A 25816-nucleotide genomic window follows, 5' to 3' on the forward strand; every position below is an offset into this window, starting at 1 on the left:
AGGTTTCATGACAAAAGCGAATAAAAATGCGGGTTGAAATTAAAAATAAAATTGAAGGTTGAACAGCTAAAAATATAAATGGCGGATCCGGGTGGGGGCTGAATCGGCCGCTCTCCGCTCTTTATAGGGGGAAAGCGACAGAAGATTAAATAAAGGAGAAAAGATAGTAAAAGAGGAGAAGAGTGGAAAAGGAGATAGAGGGGGGGGGGGGGGGTGGGAGGAAAAAATCGCCATCCCGAGTCATGGGTCTGCAACGTATTGTAAAGGATGGAAACCCCATCCCACCGCAAACTGTGCGTAATATATAAATCAGCTGCGTACGGGTGGATACATCGGCCGCTGCCCCTTTTTCTTTTGGTGGTCAAAAAAGATAAAAAGAGAAGAAGGTATAGAGAGAGAGAGGGGAAGGAGAGAGAGAGAGAGAGAGAGAGAGAGAGAGAGAGGGGGAAGGAGAGAGAGAGAGAGAGAGAGAGGGGAAGGAGAGAGAGAGAGAGAGAGAGAGGGGAAGGAGAGAGAGAGAGAGAGAGAGAGGGGGGAAGGAGAGAGAGAGAGAGAGAGAGGGGAAGGAGAGAGAGAGAGAGAGAGAGAGAGAGAGAGAGAGAGGGAAGGAGAGAGAGAGAGAGAGAGAGAGAGAGAGAGAGAGAGAGAGAGAAAGAGGAAAAGAAAATGATAAAAGAATAACATGAAGCGTATATTTACACATACAGATTACATTGCCGATGATTTGGCTCGACATGTGCCTAGGAAGACTTTATGTCATTTCATTTTCATTTTAATTATATTTCGAAACATAAAATAACAATATAACATGTATAGAGAAATATATGTACAACATGATTTGGATCATAAAGAGCGAACGATAATTAGGTCTAGGTAAATTTTGTCCATAATGTACAGGAAATTGCATGGTTCGATTTCTTTAAATTACCCACACCGGAACAAGACAAAATAAATGTTTGGATATGCAGAGGCCGACATTTTTTTTTTCCAATAGTTTTTTTAATTTTTTATTCCAAACAATACAAAATCAATCTTAGAAATAAAATACTTTTTTCCCCATCTTGACATGAATTTAAAACATTTACATTACATAGATTGTACGATTGAGTGTGCGGACAAGCACTGTATCCAATAACCGGGGTGATATTAAATTTTATAAAGCACTTAGAGACATTTGTATTAAGCGCTATATAAAAGCTAAATATTATTATTATTATTATTGATGAAGACAAAAATGAAATCACTTGTAACATAAAACAAATAACCCCATCCAACCAAACACACTACTACCCCCACACAAACAAAAAAACACTATACGACACAAACACCACCCGACCACACTTCCACACATATATCACACCCTGTTCCTAGCCTCCTCAGAATACCCTAAATTGGAACGACAGAAAAATAGAAATAATCTATTTAAAAAAAATCATTTAACGAGGCTACAATAGCCCAGTGTTAAAAGTTCAAGAAAACTTCACTTGTTCCCACTTCAGTTCAGTTCAGTTCAGTTTATTAAAAAACACATGGCATAGTAATCATGACGAACAAACATGATCCAAATTGAGACCCCAAAAAGCAATGCTTGTGAATGGGGCCCCTGTGGAGGATGGACCTCTCAATCCAAGCGGATTGGCAAAGAGACCAACGTGTTTCAAGGATCTGCGCAATTCAAAACATGAAAGATGGTAGGATACGATCATGGATACGATACAGTCTCCAGGCGCGGATCCCGGATTTTCCAATAGGGGGGGGGGGGGGGGGGGGCGAAAATGCGCAGACCGTTTTTTCAAGGTCATATTAGAAGCACCATACCGGTACAATTTTTGACATTTTCATCGGAAGGGGGGGGGGGGCTATAGGCTCTTACCCGCGGAAGCTTCGACCTTTCATTAATTAGTAGAGAAAGAAGACGAATTGTTGTACCATACTCGACTTACATTCCTTGTCTGAATTCAGTTTTCTCCGTCCAGCGCGATGCGCGGAAGCTTTGACCTTTTATAGTTCAATGAAATTATTAGAGAAAGAAGATGATTCGTTGTTCCATTCTCGACTCTTAATCCTTCTCTGAATTCAGTTTTCCCCCTCCCGCGCGATGCGCGGAAGCTTTAACGTTTCATTAAATTATTAGAGAAAGAAGACGATTCGTTGTAACATTTTAGACTCTTAATCCTTGTTTGAATGCAGTTCCCCCCCCCTCTCGCGCGAAGCGTGGAAGCTTTAACCTTTCATTAAATTATTGGAGAAAGAAGACGATTCGTTGTACCATTCTCGACTCTTAATCCTTGTCTGAATTCAGTTTCCTCCCGCCCGCGCGAAGCGCGGAAGCTTTGCCCTTTTATTAATTATTAGAGAAAGAAGATTTGTTGTACCATTCTCGACTCTTATTACTTGACTGAATTCAGCCCCCCCCTCCCGCGCGAAGCACGGAAGCTTTGGCTTTTCATAGTTTAATGAAATTTTTAGAGAAAGAAGATGATTCGTTGTTCCATTCTCGACTCTTAATCCTTCTCTGAATTCAGTTCCCCCTCATGCGCTTTGCGCGGAAGCTTAATTAACGTTTCATTAAATTATTAGAGAAAGAAGATTCGTTCTATCGTCATCGACTCTTTATCCTTGTCTAAATTGAGTTTCCCCTGCGCGAAGCGCGGAAGCCTCGACGTTTCATCAAATTATTAGAGAAAGAAGACGATTCATTGTACCGTTCTTGACTCTAAATCCTTGTCTGAATTGAGTTCCCGCCCACCACCCCCCCCCATCCTCTCCTCCCGCGCGAAGCGCGTAAGCATTGATGGTTCATTAAATTATTAGAGGGAGAAGACGAATCGTTTTAACATTCTCGTCTCTTAATCCTTGTTTGAATTCAGTTCCCCCCCCCCCCGAGCGATGCGCGGAAGCTTTGACATTTCATTAAATTATTAGAGAAAGAAGACGATTCTTTGTACCGTTCTCGACTCTTAATCCTTGTTTGAATTGAATTCCCGCCCCGCTCCCCTCCCCTCTCGCGCGAAGCGCGGAAACTTTGACGTTTCAATAAATTAAAAGGGAAAGGAGACGATTCTTTGTACCATTCTCGACTCTTAATCCTTGTCTGAATTCAGTTTCCCCTGCCCGCGCCTAGCGCGTAAGCTTTGACGGTTCATTAAATTATTAGAGGAAAAAAAAAACGAATCGTTTTACCATTCTCGTCTCTTAATCCTTGTTTGAATTCAGTTTTCCCCCTCCCGAGCGATGCGCGGAAGCTTTGACATTTCATTAAATTATTAGAGAAAGAAGACGATTCGTTTTACCGTTCTCGACTTGTCAGAATTTTCATAAATGTTTCTTTGTCTGCTCTTTCTTCGTCCTATGTCCTCTTACTGCCCCTACCGCCCCTGGCTACGCGTCTGCTTTAAAGAGAAAATGAAACAATCATGATTGTGATAGCACACAATTAGGTTAGTAGAAATGAAAGGGAAAAAAGATCTTTTACACCAACCATGGATAAGTTACGGCCGGGAGCGTCATAGTTTTGTGTTATCGGGCGAGGGCCGGGGCGTAGCGACCAAGCTAGATTTTGCAATGTTGAATGCTGAAATTATGCATTCTAGAAAATCCCTAAGCCCAATATGTACGTTCTTTCCGCTATATTTCTTTCTAGCTATATTTCTAAATTTCCTCGAGGACGTGTCCCCCTATCGGGCCCAGGATTGCCGCCCCCTGGGGGCTTTCTTCTTTATCTTTTTTCTTCTTTTTTCCTCTTTTTTCCTTTCTCTTCTCCTTTCTTTTCTCTTCTCCTTTTTTTTCTCCTCTTCTCCTTTCCCCTTTTCTCTTCTATTCTTCCTCTGTTTTTTTCTTCCTTTTTTTGCGCCGCCAATAGGGGGGGGGGGGGCCGCGGCCGTTTCGGCCCCCTGGATCCGCCACTGGTCTCACACGCGCAGGGAGTGGAAAATGTGCACACATTGTGTGCGGGTAAGCCTTAATCCGATGACCGGGGTAATAATATATCTGTAAAGCGCTTAGACACATCGTTGGATCGGTGTATTGGGCGCTATATAAAAAAAAGGAATTACTAGAGCCCCCAAAACAAGCAGGTCCCAGAGTCCGCCAACCGAGATCAAGAATTTACCTGCCCTCCCTGCAGTATTCCCTTCTTCTTCCAGCAGTTCTGTTTGAAACTCACCCAAAGACAATATTTCGGACTTTCCCCTGCATATATATATCCAATATTTCATTGCAAAAATAATTGTATTAAATATCTTTATTCGTGGGGACTTACCGGACAACCCTAAATGAATATCTATCCAGTCGATAGACCTTAATTCTTATTAGCTATTAGCTATTACATTCTGCCATAACATTTGAACATGTACATACTCCCGGAACAAGTGTAAATATTTTTCAATCTTTTGCTTACAAAATGAGCACAAGGTATCTTCAACAAAGCCGAATCTGAATACATGTCACGTTATTATTTATTATAAGTTTAACAATCGTCATTCTTTTCTCGGGAGGATATGAAATTGGTTCATGTGGGTATAAGCCTATATATGAGGGTGGGGTCGTAAGTGGGTGTGGGTGCGTTATAACATACACCCACACACAACCACACACAAACACACACACTTTTCTTTTCCAATAGTTTTTTTTTGTATTGATTCCAAACAATACAAATCAATCTTAGAAATAAACACACACACACATCCACACACACACTCACACACGCACACACACATACAAACACCCTAGCATACACACACTAGCATACACACACAATAAGATAGATGAGATATAGTAAAATATCATAGGGAAAGAAAACATAGGGAGAAGGAAACAGAGAAAGAGAAAGAGAAAGAGAGAGAGAGAAGGAGAGAGAGAGGGGGGGGGGGGGGAGTCAGTATTGCAGAAGAAAAAAATTAGAATGAGTAGGCATGGTGAAAAGCAAAGAGAAAGAGTAAATGGTAGGAGTAGAGAGAGCTCATGAAATAGGAGAAGAAAATTAGAATTAATTAATACATTTTATATATCTACTTAGCACGTATTAATATTGGTGAGATACAGTCTTTTTATAGAAAATTTGAATTTTGACAGAGTAGAGCTTTGTTGAATACTGTGATCAAGGCTGTTCCACAATTTAATATATTTTACACGGAAGGAGTTTGAGGCTATGGAAGTTGAAATCTTAGGTGGATGAAATAATTTACATTGACGAGTGTTGTAATTATGTACAGACGAATTAAGGGTGAACATATTTTCAAATATTTTTGGTAAAAATCCAGACTGGTATTTATTCATAAAAATAAGAGAGTTCATAGAAATTAATTCAGAGATTGGTAAAATATTCATTTTCTTAAATAATGGCATACTCGGACAGTAATATGGGGATGATGTAATAAGTCTAATTGCTTTTTTCTGAAGTATTATTAATCTAGAAAGATGGCTTTTGAAAGTATGACCCCATACTGAGTTACAGTATGTTAGGTGAGGCAAGATTAAACTATAATATAAAGTGACAAGTATGTTTTGTGGTAATATAAATTTGAGCCTTGATATGATTCCTATACATCTTGATATTTTAGTACAGATACTACTAATATGCGGTTTCCATGAGAGAAATTCGTTGACTGTAATACCTAAAAATTGAACATTATCCACACGTGATATATCATGACCACCAATAGTAATATTATTAAGATCATTCGGGACCCTCCTGTTCCTCGTTCTGAAAATCATAAACTTTGTTTTGTCAAAATTCAATGAGAGTTTGTTGCAACAGAACCAATCATATAAATTATTAACTTCTTTATTAGTAATGGACATTAAACTATAGATATTCTTGTGAGAAGTTATATAAGATGCATGTGTCATCAGCAAATAATGAATAGCGAAATAATTTGGAAGATTGTGTTATATCATTTATATAAACAAGGAACAGGAGGGGCCCGAGTACAGAGCCTTGCGGAATTCCATATTTAGTAAGTTTACGTTGAGATTGGACACCATTGACCACAACCTACTGATACCTGTTATTCAAATAATTTTTAAACCAATCTAAAGCTCTAACACCATATGCATTTAGTTTACAAGGTTGATTGCAACATCTCTCCATTTCTCTCTATCTTCTGCCATTCTGGTGCACTCTTGCAGTTTTAGTCCAGTCCCGTTCTTGACATTCTCTTCCCAGTTGATTCTGGCCTGGTCTCCCTCTTTCATTGGGGGAAGGGAACTATCCATATTTTCGGTTCAGTAAAAGTGCAAATGTTCTGGTCCTTGGTAAATGGCACGAGACAGATGGCCTTGTAGGGTAATTGTAAAGTATTTCTTCCTAGCAAACGATTGTTAAAAAAACGTCACAATATAGTTCATGATTATTCATCAGAAACAGGATTTTTTTTTCATTGATCCTCAAAATATTATTAGAGAAATTATATGCGCACGGTAGATAGTGTTGCAGATCATTCTCATGGCTTTCTTCTGAACGAATGGTATCCTGTCTGTTAGGGTCTTGCTTGCATCACCCCATGCTAATGAACCACGTTTGAGGTAGGGATATATCATTGCATAGTATAAAGAATTTAATGTTGACTGATGAAAGATATGTTTCAATTTGTTAACCATCCCTTTATTTCTGGAGACAATTCTACACACATTATTAACAGGTAGCTTCCAAGATAAATCTTCGTCAATAAATATTCCTAAAAATCTACTACTCTGTAACCGTCTTAAGGTGGTTCCATCAAATATGACTAACTTGTCCGGGTTAGTATGTACTATTACTAAAAAGCATGATACATGTATTTGTCCTGTCAAGAATTATGGAAAGTTTGTTACATTTGATCCACTCAACGACAAGGTGAAGTTCAGTATTTAGTGTATTGAGTATATACTGAGGATTACGATGAGAAGTGTGCCCTATTCTTTCGAGAGAACACATCTCAAACACTATTAACAGACTTTATAATTTATTGCTTCGAATCCACGGCCAGGAAAGATGAGCGAACTCGCGGACGACGAGAAGAAAACAAAAATCGATATATTTCTATTTGTGTTGCATCATGTCGATCAAGACACTCTGCTAATCAATAAAACTTCTACCCCTCCTCTTGTACAAGGCAGTAAACAAAAGAAGGGGTGAGCTATCGAATTGTGTAAAGCGGCCCTCCTTTTAACAGGACAACAAAATAAAGAAAATGGCGATGGAGGGAGAAACAGCTCCAACCGGGACCACTCTTTGCACCTCCAAAGCGAGTGCCCGTCCAACGATGCGCATCACTGGGGAATACCGCTGCATCATACCAGCTATGAGCACCGTCATCGTTGTCGTTTTGGTCTGTATTTTCCACGGTTCCCTGGTCGAGGGTCAGTTTGAGCGTGGTCCGACCAGGCGATCGGCCTTCATGGAACTGGCTCGTTTCGAGGACTGCGGGATCTCGGCGACACCCATTGTCGAACTGTACGCGAGTACGCGCCTGGCATGCTCGATGCGCTGCTTGGAAAACCCGAATTGTGTGAGCTATGAATTTAACGAGGTGAACACGACTTGTAATCTTCATCAAGTGTCAGCTTTGTTGAACCTTGAGGCGAAGTATGGATACACATACGCCGATGGTGTTAATCCGAATGTGGTAAGATTTTGATTTCTTGTTCGAAAGACATCTTATATTTGGGCAGCGAGGTGCCCGAATATTGTACCTATTTTAATCTTATAATGACAAATTAATAAAGATGAATAGAAATATGGAAGATACTTTTAATTGTATAAATCTAGCTAACCCTTGTAATTGGTAACATTTAGTCTTGACATTTAGAATCGAGTCAACATGGTGGGTCCCTTTCTTCTTAAAACCCAGATAAATACCATACGAAGTTATATGAATCATATTATAAAAAAAATTAAAAAAATTAAAAAGCGTTTGTGACATGGAAGTTTCAAAAAGCGCTGTACACAATGAAGATTAATTCAAGAAAAATCAATATTACTAATGGAATTAACATATAGCCTACTTACATTACCTATAAAATAAAATAATACAAACATAACTGAACAAATTAACTGCTTAAATTACCGGGAAAATCAAACATTACTAACATTACTTAAGAAATTAACATATTTTTACATTTAAACTCCTGAGAAAGTTAACACATTAATGATAGCAACAATTTGACAAAAGACTAGGCATGGTAATACAAATTCAAACTTATTTTTATATAAACTGCAGATGAATATAACGCCATCTGATTCTTGTAAACTTTGAAGTATGCTGAAGGGTTTCGGGAAGAATAATTTCCCCTGATATATGTCATTTAACCTCCATTTTATGATGTCTCTTCTTTTTTTTCCTTCTTTAGTTCTCCTTTTTTTTTGGGGGGGGGGTGGGGCGAATTTATGATACATTCATTATTAATATGTTTTCCTTTAATGTATTTGTTTCACTGTTAGAGTCACCGTGTTGTTAAAGATATATGGTAGCATATTTACAAATAGAAGACAAGTTTCTTTATTTCGACTGACCTGACAAATCAATTCAAAATAAAATTTCTTTAAAAGTTCAAAGGTAGGCCTACCTTTAATGAAAATGTGTACAAAGTGCAACATAAACACTCACTCAAAAAACGAATCAAACATTAAGATAGGAGTACTTTTCAATAGCTGAATTTTAGAGGATCGAGTATAATTATAGCCAATTTTGTTGGTGATTTCATGAATTAACTAAATAAAACACGGAAAATTAATCAGAATGTGTATTTTCATTCAATCTATAACGATGTTCAAAATAAATTTACATGTAATTTTTTTAATACATTCATTTTTAATTATTGTAATTTAATTAACAATCAACTGTCAGAATATCTATGAATCTGCTTCTTATTGTCCTTAAAATAGCCGGCTAGCTTTCACGTATCAGCTTGAATCACCAATATAATATATAAACTATTTTATACTCCCGCTTCCATTTTGATTGATGGTTCAATTCCGTCCACATGTCATCATCTCAGAAAAAGTTACTTAATTTAAAAACAAATTCAAAGAAAATAATACAAACAACGACACTGGCTTCCATAAAAACGCAAAACATTTTCCTTTTAAATTCCTCTAATTTCTAAGATCCCTCATTAATTTAGTTATAGATGGTTTCAAGGCGTGTTAATTTGGGGGCGGTCTACAATATAATAATCACGATGTAAAGGGCTCGCAGCTTTTTAATACAATCTGTGATGAAACAGTAAACGGGGGAAATCTCTCCCTGTATCCACGAAGAAACTCACATCATACTTTCCCTATATACCGTTCTCTGCACTAAAAATCGATAACAGACAAACCCTCTTGTGAATACCGCGCATTGATAAGCAAATCTCTCCTGACGTCGATTATCGATTGCATTGATAGAGACTAAAGAGTTGTTGCGCCATTCAGGATGGCATCGCGCAGTTCGTAAACCTATATTAGATTGTCTGTAAACCTAAACAAATGTGTGCTAGTTTAGTGATGTAGGTTAGTCAATTTGTTAGTCAATTTTGTAATATAGTAAAGGGAATTTTGGAACGGAATATGTAGTTTGGATGTTTAACCCTGTGTATTTTTTTTCGGCGGGGGTCGGGGTTCTCTCTTCGGTTCCGTATCAGCCTACGGGGGCCGGGGTCAACATAATATATCCGCCTAAGGGTTAACGTTTGACATTTTCTTATAAGTTAATCCCACTTGTTACAAATTTAACAACTTGAGATGTGAACAAACAAAAATGAGCTATTTATAAATATAAAAAATAGACCAATTAATTATTTATCAATGCTAGTCAGGAACATGCAAAAGAGAGATCCTTATAATTGGTCGTAAAATATGAAGTACGCGAAAACTGAAATCGATCTTAACCCCCATCTCATTGAGTGAACAGGACTTACATAATTGTGTAATGAATATATTATCATTTATACGGCAATCGATAGTTTTCATTGTCATTTATGCATCTTACCTATGCAGTCGCCGACAATTGTCCATCAGTAACTTCAATTTTCTGTTGCCACTGATTTTCAATCTATTAATCACAATTAATTATTAATTTTTAATCACAATGCTTTCATCTTAGCTCCATAATACCGCAGACAAACTTTTTACCTTGATTTGCTTCTAAGAAACAAAATCCAGGTTATAGCCTGCAACAGTGGCACCAGTCTTCAGTGACTTCAGTCTAGTAGATGGTCAAGATTCAAGTGAGCAGTTTGACCAGGTCGGGAGGAGATAAACCCCTTACTTCGGAAAATGTTGCATTTTAAGTGAAAACAGACACACAGTTATTACTTTCACCGTCTATTTTCCAGTATGTATCCTATCTTTCACAACTAACTCCATTAATTTTTCTTCTCTGCTGTACACTACATCAAGGACGCAAATCGGATTTCCCAGAGTCTTAGAAAAGATCATGATAAAAAAAAGAGATCACGTTGTCCCCATTTTACTCATTCACAATTATAGCATAATCTTTGAAGAGCATATCTATTTTCTGATATCATCTCACGTTCCTTTGTCATTTTCCTCCTTCTATCCCCTCGCTCTAACTTCATTTCTGTTACAATTCGATTGGAGCACCACCCCCGTAACTACGCCGCACCGCTGCCCGGCGAGGCCAGAAGTAGTCTGTCTTTGTTGAGAAGACATTAACGGTCCTATTATTAGTCCGTTACTATGGCAACACTTGACGTAAATGTCTACATACGCATTTTCGTTTTATACAAATCTCCGATAATATTGACATTTTATCGAACAAAATATTACATAGTCAATTGCAATTCCGTTCGGGTTTAGTGTGTTATATACGATGATTTGATTTGTCGTAAACGGTTACACAGCGGTTTATGTGAGAGGTAAAATAGTGTTTGATTGATTATGGCAACACGAGTTATACCTTTCACATTCTTTTCAATTTATAAATAACGTTACTGTACTGATTACAATTTTGTCCTATTGTATCATATTTTCCATGAAATCGTTATATATCTTTATACAATCAGCAAAACAAAAATGGAAAAAGAAAGTGCACACTCGTTATTATTCATTTTTTTCATTTGTATGTACAGTCAATAAAATACCGTACCAACAGCCAATTTTAGTATCATGCTTGGCAGGGCACATCCATTTAACTTTTAGAATATGTTTTATGAGGACATTAAGAAAATAGAGCAACTACCCCGATTGAAATGTACATAGGTTCGGTAGGGCATTCTTGTTCAACAATGAAAACAAAGAATGAGAAACAAAGAGGAGGATTGAGCTCTAAATGCCAACGGTAGTTTCAGGATTGATTTTTTTTGTATTTTAATATATGAAAGAAAAGTTTATACAAAATAGTTATTTGAAGATATTTACTATATGAATAGTGTCCATTTTGCTGTTGCTGAATGTGCATGTATCACCATCTACCTTCGGCAAACGCAGGCGCGGTTCTAGAAGATTTTTTTTTGGGGGGATGGGGGTGGGAGTGGGGGGGGGGCCTTGGGGGATCTTTCAATCATTTTCTACTTCTTACCTCACTTAAATTCATTTTGAACCGAAAATTTCCGGTATTTTTTTTTTTTTTTTTTTTTTGGGGGGGGGGGATTTTGTTTACACTCAGTCATTATATATCTTCATATACATACATATATCTAAATCCACCTTTGACAAACTCACTTGGGGTAGTTGGGGAGCCGGGGAGGGGGACGGAGCTGAGGGGGAGGGGGTTGGGAGATCTTGCATTCAATTTCTTATTCAAGTTTTTATTGGGGAGGGGGGGGGGGTTGAGCTTTCCTCTCTAGAATCGCCATTGGACAAACCGTTCGAGGTTTAAATGAAATAGAACATAAATGAACTAAACCAAATCGAATCAAATCAACCCCTCTCTCTCTCTCTCTCTCTCTCTATCTATCTCTCGCTCTCTTTTTAGGGTGAACAACATCCGTGTGCTGACAACCCATGTAACGAAGGTAACCTTTGTATTGAGGAATGCGTACCCAATGGATTCACATGTGAATGCCCAGAAGGATTAATGGGCACTTATTGTGACGGTGAGATTTATTTATTTATTTATATTTTTACATTAATTTGTTTGAAAAATCGTACTCAATAATCAATCAATAGTCAATATTTCATATTTGTTAGCATGCTTATGTTTTGTAAAACGACATGTGAATGAAGATTTCCTAATAACTATAATATACATTTGATCACTTTGAATCAATTATCATCCTACCAATTTACCAATCAATTAGCCAATTAATTAATTATTCCCTTATCAATCAATCAATACACCCCTCAATAAAATAGCAATCTATCATCACACATAATGATGATAAACAATCCGTCAATCAATGAGTTATTCCTTATCAGTCGACCAATCAATCAGTCAATCACCTATTCCGTAGGAATCATTCAGAGTGACAAGCCGTCAATCAATCAGGCCACGAACAAGCTAATCAACAAAAGGTTGGACTTGTGAGCGCCTTGAAATACTCATGGGGACTTCTTTTTGACGATAGGAAAATTCTTACTTTTACTTAAAAAAAAAAAAAAACTAATCAATTGTTTGATCAATTTTCAATCAAATTATCAATCACTAATGCAATCATCTAGTCTTTAGTCTACTTGATGATCGAGATTTGATGGGAAGATTGGCCAGTATCAAACCACCCATTAGTAAACCAATTTAGGTAGACAATCAATCAATCAATCGTTTTCTCAGCCCACCCACCAACCAGTTTCTCCGTCACCCAATTATTACTCAATCAACAAATCAGCCAACAAACCAATCATACAATAAATCACTCGTTTATTTTGTCCATCATCCAATCAACCAACTAACAAATTAGAAGGTCTCAGAAGTATCATCCCAGTCAAATCAAGGAAACTAGTTTATCAATCAAACAAAACCATTTCAAATATACATCTTTATGAATTAAAAAAAGCAAAAGACCAAACAGAATGAACCATTCTTCACAAACTCAAAATATCTCGGGCTCAAAGAAGATTATTAAAAACAAGTTCTAAAACCTTACTATCTATGAATTCATACATAGATATGTTTTGATATCACTCAATTATCCCTTTAAAGGTAATACAAAGTTTTCGGAAATTTTGAAAATTGGATGGATAGTAATTCTTTAAAGTTTTGATATAATCAGATGCCCCTGTGGATGTATTATAAGCACTAGAAAATTTAGCCCTTAAAACACTTCTGCTTTCGAGAAATTGAATAATCATTTTAAATATTTCAAATAGCGTCTAAGCCATTCCATGGTAGCTGCGACCATAACAATTTCAGAATATGAAGTTCTCATATATAATCTCCAAACGGGAATAGCAAAACGGTCGATTGTAGTCAAGAAACATTGTTTTAAAGCTAAAGTAATATCAGTCTTGAGAGGGAGCTGTACAACAGAACGAGTTTGTTATTTACACTTAGACTCGATCTTAACCGCGACAACGATCATTGAATATTGAGGAAAAAATAGCCTATGCTTCCAATATGTTCGTCTGAACCAAATTCATGACCTCTTACCAAAACTTTGTGTTACCTTTAACCTGCAGCTCTTGCTCCTGTGAACGGTGGATTCACGTCATGGGGTGACTATTCGGAGTGTTCAGACAGCTGTCTTCAAACCAGATACAGGAACTGCACCAATCCCAGAGTGGTGGCCAGAGGAAGGGACTGCGTAGGACCCAACACTGGAGTCAGAGATTGTGGTGTCCCATGTACAAGTAAATATATCCATTTAAAAATCATTTTAAAGTCTATCTGCCTTAGTTTGGCCAGGAGGTATTAGAGTTAAACCTTCCTGCATGGTCACTGACAGGTGGTTATCTCATCAAACCTGTTCTCAATTAACATAAGAAAAAGGGGACCATGAGGGACCAACGGTCATCGATTAGGCATTGTTTGTCAAGAGACTGTACTAAGTACTTGTTTATGTTTGATAGAATGGCATGCTTCCAAAGGATCTTCCGAATATCCAGAATGTCAGTTGGAAAAAGCATGTCATAGCTAGGGAATGTCTTGTTTGTTTGTTTGTCTTGTTTGTTTTTATTTCCGAAATCCATTAAAAAAAAAAAACATACATATAAAACACATTTCAAACGACAAGAAAGTAAGTAAATGTGTCAAGTATTGACAAACGGTTGGATAGCTCATTTTCAAAATGGTCCTGTTCTTCCACGGGGTCCAAAAGCAAAAATCATATTAATTAACATACAATATCATTTTTTAAATAAAAATCATAGTAATTTACCAATACACTGGCCCCCCTCATCGATCCCCCTAACCTGCTAACCCTCCCGTCTTGATGTTATTACCAAATCTGCATTCTGCAAGTATTTTCAGAGCTAGGGTTCTCATCAGACAGAGAGTTTTAATTTTTCATCATGTTTTCATCATGTATATAATAATATACATTAAAAATAAAATTATCTCTCTGTTCAGTTTTCCCCAACATCAACTGTGTTTCGACGTCGGACTTCACAAATGATTATAACGCAGTGGAACTCGACGACCACGACCAGATGACTCTAGGAGGCTGCATGGCGACATGTCGGGAACTCGGCTACAGGTTTGCGGGTAAGTAACACGTGCAGGGGTGTAGCCGGGGGGGGGGGAGAGGCAGAGGCACAAGGTGGCACGTGCCAGCCACTCAGGTCGAATGACAATTTAAGAGAGAGAGAGAGAGAGAGAGAGAGAGAGAGAGAAAGAGAGAGAGAGAGGGGGGGGGGGTAATTTTTTTTTTGCAGGGGACTGTTTTGTTTGTGTGTGGGGGGGGGGACGTCTCTTTCGTCCTCGGCCTCAATAATATTAACTTGTCATGTTAATTTTTGGGTAAGGTTAGCACCTCTTTTTTTTTTCTTCATTTATATCCTTATCAATAATGTCCGCCTTCTTTTAGGTGTATCTGGGAGCAAATGTCATTGCACACGAAACATGGTGACGACACACTTGGACGATTTTAGTGCATCGTGGGGATGTGATACGCCGTGCCCTGGATCGTCAGGAAGCGCCAATCATACGTGCGGAGGCGATGGCCATGTCTCTGTCTATGCAACAGGTAGGGGCTAGCTACAGTTCTATTTGATGATGAATTGATGATGATGATATATGAAGAGTTTAATTCCAAAAGGAGCTAAATTGCATTTGTGTAACTTCAGGGAAGAAAGAAAATACTTCCAGATTTTGTGCAGGCGTCAATGGAAAAGTGATATCAGAAGATGCATTTTTTCATAATTGCTCCAAAAATTAAGGTTAATAACTTTGTTGAAAGACGGGTACTTAAGTGTACAACGTTCTGACATCAATAACTCAATTTTCATCAAAAGTGGATTTAGCTCCTTTTGGAATTAAGCTCTTCTGTATTTAAATATCTATAGGCCTATATTTTAATAATAATTAAAACGATTGAAATAAATATCATTTAGAGTTGAAGAAGAGAACTCTCAAGGATTTTTATTTCAATCGTTTAGATTCTTATTTTTGTATGTATATTGCCGTAACAGAGGAATATTAACATTTAATTATTTGTTCTATATAGATTATATATATATATACATATATTTGTTGTAGCCTTTTGTATACTACTCATCATCGCGATTGCAAAGACTTAACTAACTTAACATCAGTTATTCAAAGCATTTTGTACATTGTTCAAACACCGAACCAGCTAGTCAGCGATGCAGTATGTTCTACGCCAGGCAAGTCAAGAAAATGCCGTCCTATGTGCAACGGGCTTAAGATAACTACCTGCTGAGGTTTCCTATTAGGTTTCGATGGAGTTTAAACATTTCTCATTAATACAGGTAGAAGATGACAATATTGTTTTGACCATTTGAATGAAACAAAAAGATCTCAAAACCTCAATTTTATAATTCTTAAATCTGAACGTTAATTTTCTCCAATACAAAGATTTGTTGTAACAATATGAAAGAGAAGATCAACTCTTAACGCAGTGTTGAACCTTCGGATTGCCCTACAGTTCTGCAATAAAAGATGCAATTGTCACTATTTCAAATGTTGACAGTGGGTTTCTGTAAGACAATCGCAAATCAATCGAATTGTAGTTACCCACAATGATAATGATGGTGGGTGTCTAATACAATAGGGACTTTTAGATTGAGTGGACGAGAACACGACGAACGCCGACTGATCATGCGTGTCAACGTACTCAACTGCCCATGTTGACTACAATTAGAAATCTTAGATTGCACTCGACGATAAACATGCATGCAGGAAGTAACACTATGAACATGACAGACAAAAGAACATCCCTTCACTGCTATTATAATATGCATGTGACACCTGTTCTACACATTTTTACATAATAGCAGGGAAGGGATCGATGTTCCTTTGTCTACCTGAGGAACTGTATATTTTATGGGCACGCGACATACTAGTACCGTACTAGATTTAGGAAAATCAAGGATGAAGCATTCTCGATCGCCTACTGAGACGACGTGACGCATGCGCAGTGCCTTAAAATGGCGTCACACGTTGCAGTCGAAGCTGTAGACGTGCAAATCTAAAAGTTCCTATGTACGTTCTTTGACGCCCTGGTTATCAACATCGAATAAAAAGTGACGGAGTGAGCCGCCATTTTGTACCTTCATGAGAAAAATAGTAATTGCAGTAAACAATCGGTATGATATTCCGCATTCTCAAACTTTGCGTTATTCAGAATGTAATAGGCTCATAATATAAACGCATCTTAGTATGAAAACAAACCTACAGTTTGGAAGTTAACGAAATAAGTACATTGATGATGACTCAATCACGGTTAATACGTTTTCATAACAAAATTGTTTTAAAACGAATTTGTGTAATCTCAGATAGGGCCTAAAGGCCTCGATCAAGCACACGCGCCACTATTCCCGAGCTACGTCACGACTATATTTACAATACCTGTATTCACATTTTAGACGTGAACAAATATTAAATATTTGAAATCATCCTTCCATTGAGAGCGGAAAGAAAAGAATCCACACCTACCACCAGTCAAAGAAAATACAAAATCGGCTTCCGCAATCGTGGAACTCTTGCGACTGGTCGTCACAATTCGCAGCCTATCGGGCGATCATAATCAATCATTAACATGGATATTTTTGTTCTGCAGGATCTAGCTATCGCGGATGTTACCGTGGGAGGCCGAAGAACAGTATGGTCGCCATCGAGCCTGCTGATCCCACAACGATGGCGATGACGACCACGGTAGTAATGACTACCCTTGACGAAGCAACAACTTTGAACAGGGAAACGACCGTAAACGAAGCAATGACGACTGCTGGAGGTAATTAAGGGACCAAGGATTGCAACCCTTGCAACAGGGGGAGGGAGAGAGGGGAGGACTTGGGGTTCGCCCCTTTCCCTAGCTCAGCCAAGATGACTCCTACAATACATGTAGTATTTATGCTAGTGATCGAAATCAGCAACTTAGTAACATTCCAGCAATTTGTAAAAAAGCAATTTGCAAAATGAAATGATATGACACCGACAAAAATATATAGGCTTAATCACATATATTTGTATACGTTCTTTTGCCAAATTTACCTAAAAAAACAAGTAAAGCCAAAGAACGACTTTTCTTTTATTACAATAAACGAAAAAAGCAACAGCAGCTACTTTAAAAAAATCAAGCATCAAAATATCCGCATCATCCTGAAGAATATAAATCATGTGCATCTATTTATTGTATCTATATTATGTTTTCATCAAGAAATTGTTTACTTAAAGAGATCCGGTAACTTTGTCTCATATTCTGAAACAAAATCTTGGATTTAGCTCATGCTGCAATGATAATTATAAACCTTTAGGTCAGTCAGGAACCCCATGACTTTTACAAGCCGAGCGCCTGTCTGATTATCAAGATATCTATGATTGGAAATCGAAACCAAATTTTGCATTTTCCTAACGGTTTTCATTACACTACAGTCCATTGGGGAAAACGAGTATGGTAAAACCAGTCACTAAAAGATTTTCACTTTTTGAGGCACCATATCACAGACACTGATAACACGTTGGGCCGTGCATCTCAGATTTAATATTGTTAAACGATGCCTTTAAGTTCATTTCTTGAAAGTCTCCGTGATCATGTTAATATACATATCCGCCCATTAGCATGTCTTTAAAAGAAAACATTTCAAACTTTATGTTTCTTGCAAGTTTAGTATTCAATCGTTGTGGCTCGGTGTAAAGAGTTTGTGAAAAACGTTATCTGAATTATATAGGCCTAACATTCAACTTTAATATTTATAATTTTTTTTCTTCTTCAGAGGCTGGAACAACCAGTGGACCGGTCGGTGGAGCAACTGAAAACGGGACTACTGCGGCGGGATTGACAGGTAAAAGTCGAAATGGAAAGATGGATAATAACAAAGCTTCATGACATGTACAAAATAAGTCTAAATTTGTTTATGACTGGTTTTAAAGTGAAGGAGAAATAGAAACAAGATCTGGGCCCCGTCTTATAAAGAGTTGATGTTAATCGCAGGCTAATTGGAAATATGAATATAAGACTAGAGATAGGGGATTGCTAACTTACGTTTGATTAGAGGACTTGCGATTGATTTGGATCAAAAGGAGACTCTATATATTGAAGACGGGGCCCAGGATTTAGTTTGAGAAAAGGAAAGGGAAGTGACATATCTAGAACACGAAAAGGAAACAATGAATAAGATTTACGCCAAGTCGTCAACCCAACAATTTCGCAATGGGCTGCATGAGGAACCATCTTCAATAAGTGCAATTATATCAAATAGTAATGGGGAAAGGGAAACGGGAAGGAAAGGATATTACGATAAAAAACTCCTGGATTTTCCAAAGACTTAAACAATAAAGACTTTTAAAGTAACATGAAATGTTTGAATTAATTTTGCCGTACCATTAAAGGCTGCTCCCCAATAAGAGAACCTCACCTTCATTACAGAAAACGAACATTTAAATTACATATCAATGAAACAGAAATATATATATCTATCCCAAACAGGTGGCAATGGTACGACCGGAGCCGCTGGTGGTGAGACCACCGCCGCTGGCAACGCTGGAACCACAAAACAATCGGGTACTACGGAACCACCGACTACCAACGCTCCGACGACAACCGGCGCACCGACCACCGCCGAACCGACCACGACTGAAGGTGTCACCACGCCCTACGTCACCACTGTCATTCCCTACCCTGGTATCACCGTCAATGAATGCGTGGGCGAGTGCGACGTACTTGGTTTTATGTACGCCTCCCTGTACAATGGTTCATACTGTATCTGCCATAACTCGATGGCCGACCTGGAAGTCGAGTATGATGACGAGGCGAACTGCGACATGGAGTGCAAAGGTGGGAATGACTATGGAGGCGGGCTGATCTGCGGCGGCGAAGGATATGTGTCAGTCTACCAGGGTAATTTCTTAGGTATGTAACCACATGGTAACCGCAAAATATTGGTGTTTTGTGTTTATTGATTTTAGCATATTTATACGTACAAAATGTTATATAGTTATCGCCTTATCTGTACCTTGAAGCTCTTTCATTATAATATGACACAGAAAAACAAGCACCTACAGTATTTGATCTAAAGATGATATCTATTTTTTGTATTCCAAGCGGAATTTGTGGTATAAACCTTACCTTATTTAAAAACAAATTCATCCCCAAAGTTACAAATAACGGATGGCACAGTCTATGTCCAAAGGCGTGGTATTTCTTCATGATCTTCATGTAAAACTAAATCATGCCCGTCAGTGAGCTCTAGTGACAATGAAGCTGATGATATACTTTCAATCTTTAGCATATGCACCACTAAATAACAGTCGGCCTACACTTCAATGAAAGAAAAATACCTATAGAAAAGGCTTTGGAATAGTACAGCGTTGCTAATAGTCTGTTGTGTTTACAACCTGTTTGCATTCCTTGAACATTATAGACACGACAACATGGACCGACTGGTTCAACGGCGACTCTCCCGCCAGCGACGGAGCCGATGCAGAGACTCCAGATGACTTCAGAGCAGCGAAACCCTGGGTGTGCGACAACCCCGTCGACATCCAGTGCAAGACGACAGACGATCTTCGCTACGACGAAACGGACGACGTTCTAGCCGTAGCCTGCACCTTGCAAGGCGGGATCAACTGCACAAAGGTATGCTTCGGGGCAGACAAAAATGTCCCGACTAGGGGAATGTGTTTTATAATATCTTTTGAATTTTTAGGCTCTCCTCTCATTGAATCAGGTGGGACCAAACGTAGTCTCAGCGGAGCATATCCCTGAACAAAATGGACTGATTTTTTTTCTATCCATGCTTTATACAGAAAACTAAGGTAATAGAGGAGCAGGGTCGTCAGTATTTGAAGAGGATGGTTAGTGTCGATTTTTTTGTTGACAATTTATCGACAAGCTTGACGCCAAATTTGGTCTTCATTGATATTCAAAGGACAAAGGGGATGGATCGATGGACAAATGGTATAACAGCTTTACAAAACATCCAAAAGAAATCGAAAATACGGCCAAGAAATTGTTAGATATCAAGTTTTAAGACACTGTCCCTTGTGATTGGTTATCGTATCCAGTGCTTATATTGTCTTCTTAATGGGGAAGAGGACTGACGAATGAAACAGGAACAGTATAAATAAAGATTCCAATTTGCAGACAGGACGTGAAATGGACCCACAAAAGATCCTGACAAAGTCTAAAAATATATTGTGCAATTATAGAGCTTGCCACTTTGTTCCCTTTCACTTTGCTAACATCATTGTATTCGAATCTACTTTAACTCCACCAGGAGGATCAGACCATCTACTTCAACGTTACAGTCAACGTCACCAACTATGACGTCTATGACATTAACGTTACCAACCAGATACAGCAATATGGCTGCTCACTCTACGGTGTCGCTGCCAACGGGAGCCTGGTCTACCTCGAGCCCTACACACATAGACCCACCGGTGAACCAACCACTACAGCGTTCCCAGGCACCACTGGTGCACTAACTGGCGCCGCCACCACGGAAATGCCCGGTACTACCGGCGCCTTCACTATGGCTATGAGTACCACCGCCAATGCGCCGCTGTACCTCAATACCACCGTGCAGTGCGGTAACGCGACGGTGGATTTGATAGGGACAGAGACGAGGAACGATTCTATAGTGGTCTTGACGTGGAAGTTGGTTCCGCAAGAAAATGCTTGTGAAGATTATAAAATCAGGCTCAAATGTCCTAAAGGTAAAAGATCTTTCATTGTATATTTTTTAAAACCAGATTTACCGATTTTCTTAATTGAACAATGGATGGTTATAGTAATTTTAAAACAAGCACATGTACATCTTTTATAATGTGGATTCTTATTTTTTTTAAAGATGAATTCATTTGTTTAATTTTACTTATCCTTTGGAAAGTATATTATGCATTTTCTAATTTATGATTTTAATGTATGTGAAAGAAAAAGTCTTATCGGTGTTAGATGTGGACCTATTTCTTTGTGTCAATGGCAACTACCATGGTAACAGGGCTCAACAGCCAATCAAAATCAAGGTTGCCATGGTAGTTACCATTGATGGCAAAGTTACAATCAATGGTTAGTTTTGTGCAATGGGGCCCTGACTGTGAAGCTTTGACAAAAAATGCATGGGCATCATTCATGACATGTAGAAGCTGGAAGCTCTAGAGCTGGCTTAAAAAGACATTTGCATAACTCCTTAATGCGTTTACCATTGCTAATAATCGTTACAGAGAAAGACAAGGCCATTGGTTGCTATTACAACAGCGATGTTAGTGAGGTCACAACGACTCCCCTCACTTTGGAATTTGAAACGTGTGTTGCCTCCTGCCGGGACGCCGGGTACCGCTTCACAGGACTGCGCAAAGATATCGGAGAGTGCGCATGCGGGAACAGCATGGCCAATCAGGAGACGTTACTTGATCAGTGCGCACAGACGTGTGGTGATAACAACGAACCATGTGGTGGAATCAGCAAGCAGGCAGTGTATTTCTCAGGTATGCCATTCAAAGACAGCTATGATGTAGTGAGATTTTGATCTTCTGAGATTCTGAAATCTGAACTTCTTCTGAATTGTGTAACAAAACAGAAACCCTCAAACTAATCTATCTAAAAGACAACTGTTGTCGCCGATCCAGGAATCTCTGTCTGGTGGGGGTTATAATTCAAGTCCATAAAAATCTGTGATTACCCCCCTCACATTGATTATGACCAAATAACCATCTTCTTCTTTTTTCTGTGACTAGGATGCGCGCTACCCTTTGAAGTCAATTCGACCATGATGACTGGTACACTGATGCATAACAATGATGATTCAGACGACTATGGGATGTGGTTCTACGCCCTCGATGATACTCCGTCTATAGACTTGGGAAACTTTACCAATGAAGGAGAGCAGCTTGACTTCCAAGTGGACATCGACCTTGGGACACCAAGGACAGTGTCAAAGGTATTCAAATGAAGCATTACCGGTATATATTTCAATGGGATAATGTGATTGCAGGGCCCTCAGGGAAAACAGAATTAAATACATGTTCTGAGGTAAACAAGACATGTATACCTTTACATGTTTCATTATCATCATCATCATAATTATTATAATTCATGTACTACATAAAATATTGTATTATTTGGAATAGAAAGGCAATGATAATGATGATGGGGTGTGAGGGCAAGAGGTAGAAGAAGAGAAAGAGGAAGACTATGAAGAAGTAGAGGGAGAGGAGGAGGTGAGGCAGGATGGTGAGAATGAAAAAAACTTATTATTTAGCTTAAATAACGTAATTATTCATACCCCTTGTAAATTTGATATTTGTTGTGTTTTTTGTAACTCAAGAATGAAAGGTGGACTGTTGTAATCAGGGCCTCTGTTGAATACGTTTAGATGTAAGATTGAATATGTCCCTTTCTCAAGACACATAAATCTGGACTACTCAATTTTACACATACTTAAAAAATTACAAAACGTGGTAAGGGTATGAACAATGTAGTTGTTAATTGTATATACATGTAGAAACACATCAAAGTAAGATCTCAACATCCAATTTAACTATTGCCTTTTTCAGCTGTACAGCCAACATTATTCTACTCAAAGCATTTGGAGATTATCCTGCTACTATGTACCTAGTTTCTGCACTTGGGTCAAGAGAGGCAAACTGCTTGATATGTTAATGGCAATTACCTTTGAACGCCATGAGAAAAATGACATTCCAAAGAAACTCTGATCTAGTTTAGAGATCTGAATTAATGATCTACATGTAAGTGCAAGTGTCATGACCGAGTGGTTTGAGGCTCTTGACTGGAGATGCGAAGGTCGAGGGTTTGAATCCTGAAATGGCACTAATATCCTTTGGCAAGATATTAACCTGCACTTGTTACTCTCCACCCAGCCTGTTAAATGGGTACCCGGTAGGATACGACCGTCGCTGCTGGTCAAACAGTTTTTGAGCGTCAAGTCAGGCCTGGCTAGAATGCTCCCCAGGGAGTGGAGATTGTGCACACAGTGTGTGCGAGAAAGCTCTGAATCCAATGACCGGGGTAATAGTATATATGTAAAGCGCTTAGAGACATTGTATTATTTAAGCGCTATATAAGCGGAATATTATTATCATCCACAGCTTGAAACCAAAGGACTTTTCATGAGCAGACTGAACTCCTGGACTGGAGTTTCATCTTTCACCCTTGGCTACCGTCTCAGGGCAGATCACGATCTTGAGGTTTTCACAGAGCCTGGCAGTACAGAGGCAACGGTAAGTTTGATATCTCATTATTCATTAAGAGGATCAGGGAAAACAGAACAAAACAAAACAAACGATATGAAGATGCAAACAGAAATTTAAAAAAACTATATAAAAACGAAGAAAAACATCTTTCCTCCTTGGTCAAAAAATATTTAAATTTCTTATTACCGTAATTAACGGTGTATATATATAAATAATATATATTTTTGTTTTAAAGTTTCGATTTATTCCCCTCCACCTGACACTATGCCTGGCAATGTCTCCCAGCTCAGTAATCCGTGTGTTGAATCACCACTCAGAAACTAGAACAACACTCAAATTTGTATGTCATCTTGGTTTGAAAGCAATCTGTTTTGATCTCAATACGTAGTTTATAATAATAATTCCTCCAATTTTTCTTCTATTACATGGCGTACCACAAGGTTCTATCCTAGGTCCTCTACTGTTTTTTAACCCGCGTGGGTTTTTTAGCACGGACCTAGGCAAAAGAGTCGGCAAAAGACAAAACAAAGAGGGGTGCGGTTAATACACGAGGGCGGTTTATACAACGTTAATTACGGTATATTGATATAGACCATCCAATTGACTGAAACAATCAATTTTATCAAATAGAAATATACAATGGGTCCTCTTTCGAGTGGAATGAGAAATCTTTGATTTTGTGTATGCTGTCTTAGGTATTAGATATTGGGGTCAAAGGTCAAAGGGCCTATTATACATGCAAAAAAAGCTCGTGATCGCATTATCTCAAGAACCCATTGATGGATTACCGCAAAACTTGGGTCATGTATGTGTCTTGAAGAGCCAACGGATCGATTAGATTTTGAGGTCATGAGGTCAAAGATCAAATGGTCATACATGTACATGTATATGAAAACTAACTTTTACTGGTAATCACGATATTCTCAGAACCTGTTAATGGATTGCAATCAAACTTGAATTTTTTTTATTGCTTCTGTCTTGGTTTGTAAAATCGCTCTATGGCAGAGGCATTATTTTTGACTGGGCACAGTCGAAGACCCATCTTTTGTCCTACTGTCATCATCAAGAACCCATAAGATCAACCCATGGTGGTAGCATTGGTAGAATAGAGAATCAACAACGAATTGCACTCTAATGAAGTACCGGTAGTAAATCATAAATTGTACTTGTATCTTTTGCTGAGGACATTCCTTAATTTATTTTACTCACAGGTTTTCGAAATGTCGGGCTTCAGTGGAGTGACGGAGCATGATCTGGGCAATTACTTGATGGCCAGATTCCTTTACATCTACGTCAAATCCTACACAGACTTCCCTGCTATAAAACTTGAAGCGTATGGATGTGCAGACTAGTCAAACAAATATTCAGTATCTTCATCGAATTTCTCCTTTCTCCTTAACCACCACTTAAGGAATGTTAGGCATATGTAATAACTTTTATTTTGTATATTGTATTTGAAAATTATTCTATTTAATTTTGCCAAATATATATTTTTATCCTAAAAAATCCATGGATCATATTTTATATGACAAATTATTTAGAGAGAGGTGGGAAGGAATAATATGCAAGAAATATGCAGCAAAAGATTATTTTGTCATTTTGTCTCTTTAAGCAGTATCAATTATCCTTTCTACAAGTTCCAGTGTCATTAGAATGTTAATAATGTAAATTTTACAATCATTGTATTAAATTTTTAGTATGTGACACTTTAAAGTAAATGTGGCGTACACCATTTGAAAATACATGTATATATGCTTCTAATTTCTTAATCTTGATCAGATGTTGTGTTTTCAAGGATGTAATGCAACTTTAAGTATTGAGAGAATGTATAGACTGGGTATGGTATCATAGTTTGTTCCTTGGACATAATAGTGAATCAATGATTTCACCTTTAAATCTACAAAATTATAGTTGATAAGCAAGTCTAGTTTTGAAATACAATAAAAATAAACAGTTAACTAAATTATTCATACATTTACCAAGATTTGTAATTTTTAAGGCTATGAACAATTTACTTTCTTTGAAAATGGTACATATTAAAGCTTACATCTAAAATTATTCAACAAAGGCCCCAATTCAACCAGTTCACTTTTCATTTTTGAGTTACTAGAAATACACCCCCC

The 25816-nt window shown here is 38.1% G+C and overlaps 1 protein-coding gene across 2 annotated transcripts; it reads left to right on the plus strand.

Moving 5' to 3' along the window:
* Positions 1 to 7120: 7120 nt before the first annotated feature.
* Positions 7121 to 25593, plus strand: LOC587092. Of its 2 annotated transcripts, none has more exons than XM_786845.5 (14): positions 7121 to 7607; positions 11901 to 12021; positions 13541 to 13711; positions 14430 to 14564; positions 14887 to 15045; positions 17101 to 17274; positions 18257 to 18325; positions 18970 to 19392; positions 19904 to 20118; positions 20759 to 21197; positions 21705 to 21968; positions 22218 to 22420; positions 23589 to 23720; positions 24905 to 25593. In XM_786845.5, exons 1-14 carry the CDS (start codon positions 7173 to 7175, stop codon positions 25043 to 25045), a joined length of 3081 nt encoding a protein of 1026 aa, XP_791938.3. In that variant the 5' UTR covers positions 7121 to 7172; the 3' UTR covers positions 25046 to 25593. The 2 variants fall into 2 exon arrangements, with proteins under 2 accessions (XP_791938.3, XP_030836809.1); XM_030980949.1 differs by having other exon boundaries at positions 18257 to 18313; positions 18967 to 19392.
* Positions 25594 to 25816: the final 223 nt, after the last annotated feature.

Source organism: Strongylocentrotus purpuratus, unplaced genomic scaffold (assembly GCF_000002235.5).
Source record: "Strongylocentrotus purpuratus isolate Spur 01 unplaced genomic scaffold, Spur_5.0 spur5_scaffold_11, whole genome shotgun sequence".
Taxonomy (NCBI): domain Eukaryota; kingdom Metazoa; phylum Echinodermata; class Echinoidea; order Camarodonta; family Strongylocentrotidae; genus Strongylocentrotus; species Strongylocentrotus purpuratus.

Bases quoted from the DNA above. Each gene is read 5' to 3' on its own strand.
- LOC587092 (XM_786845.5), top strand. From the start codon at position 7,173: ATGGCGATGGAGGGAGAAACAGCTCCAACCGGGACCACTCTTTGCACC. The intron at 17,275-18,256 runs GTAATTAAGGGA...TTTCTTCTTCAG, and splicing joins AGCAATGACGACTGCTGGAG to AGGCTGGAACAACCAGTGGA. The intron at 22,421-23,588 runs GTATTCAAATGA...TATCATCCACAG, and splicing joins CACCAAGGACAGTGTCAAAG to CTTGAAACCAAAGGACTTTT.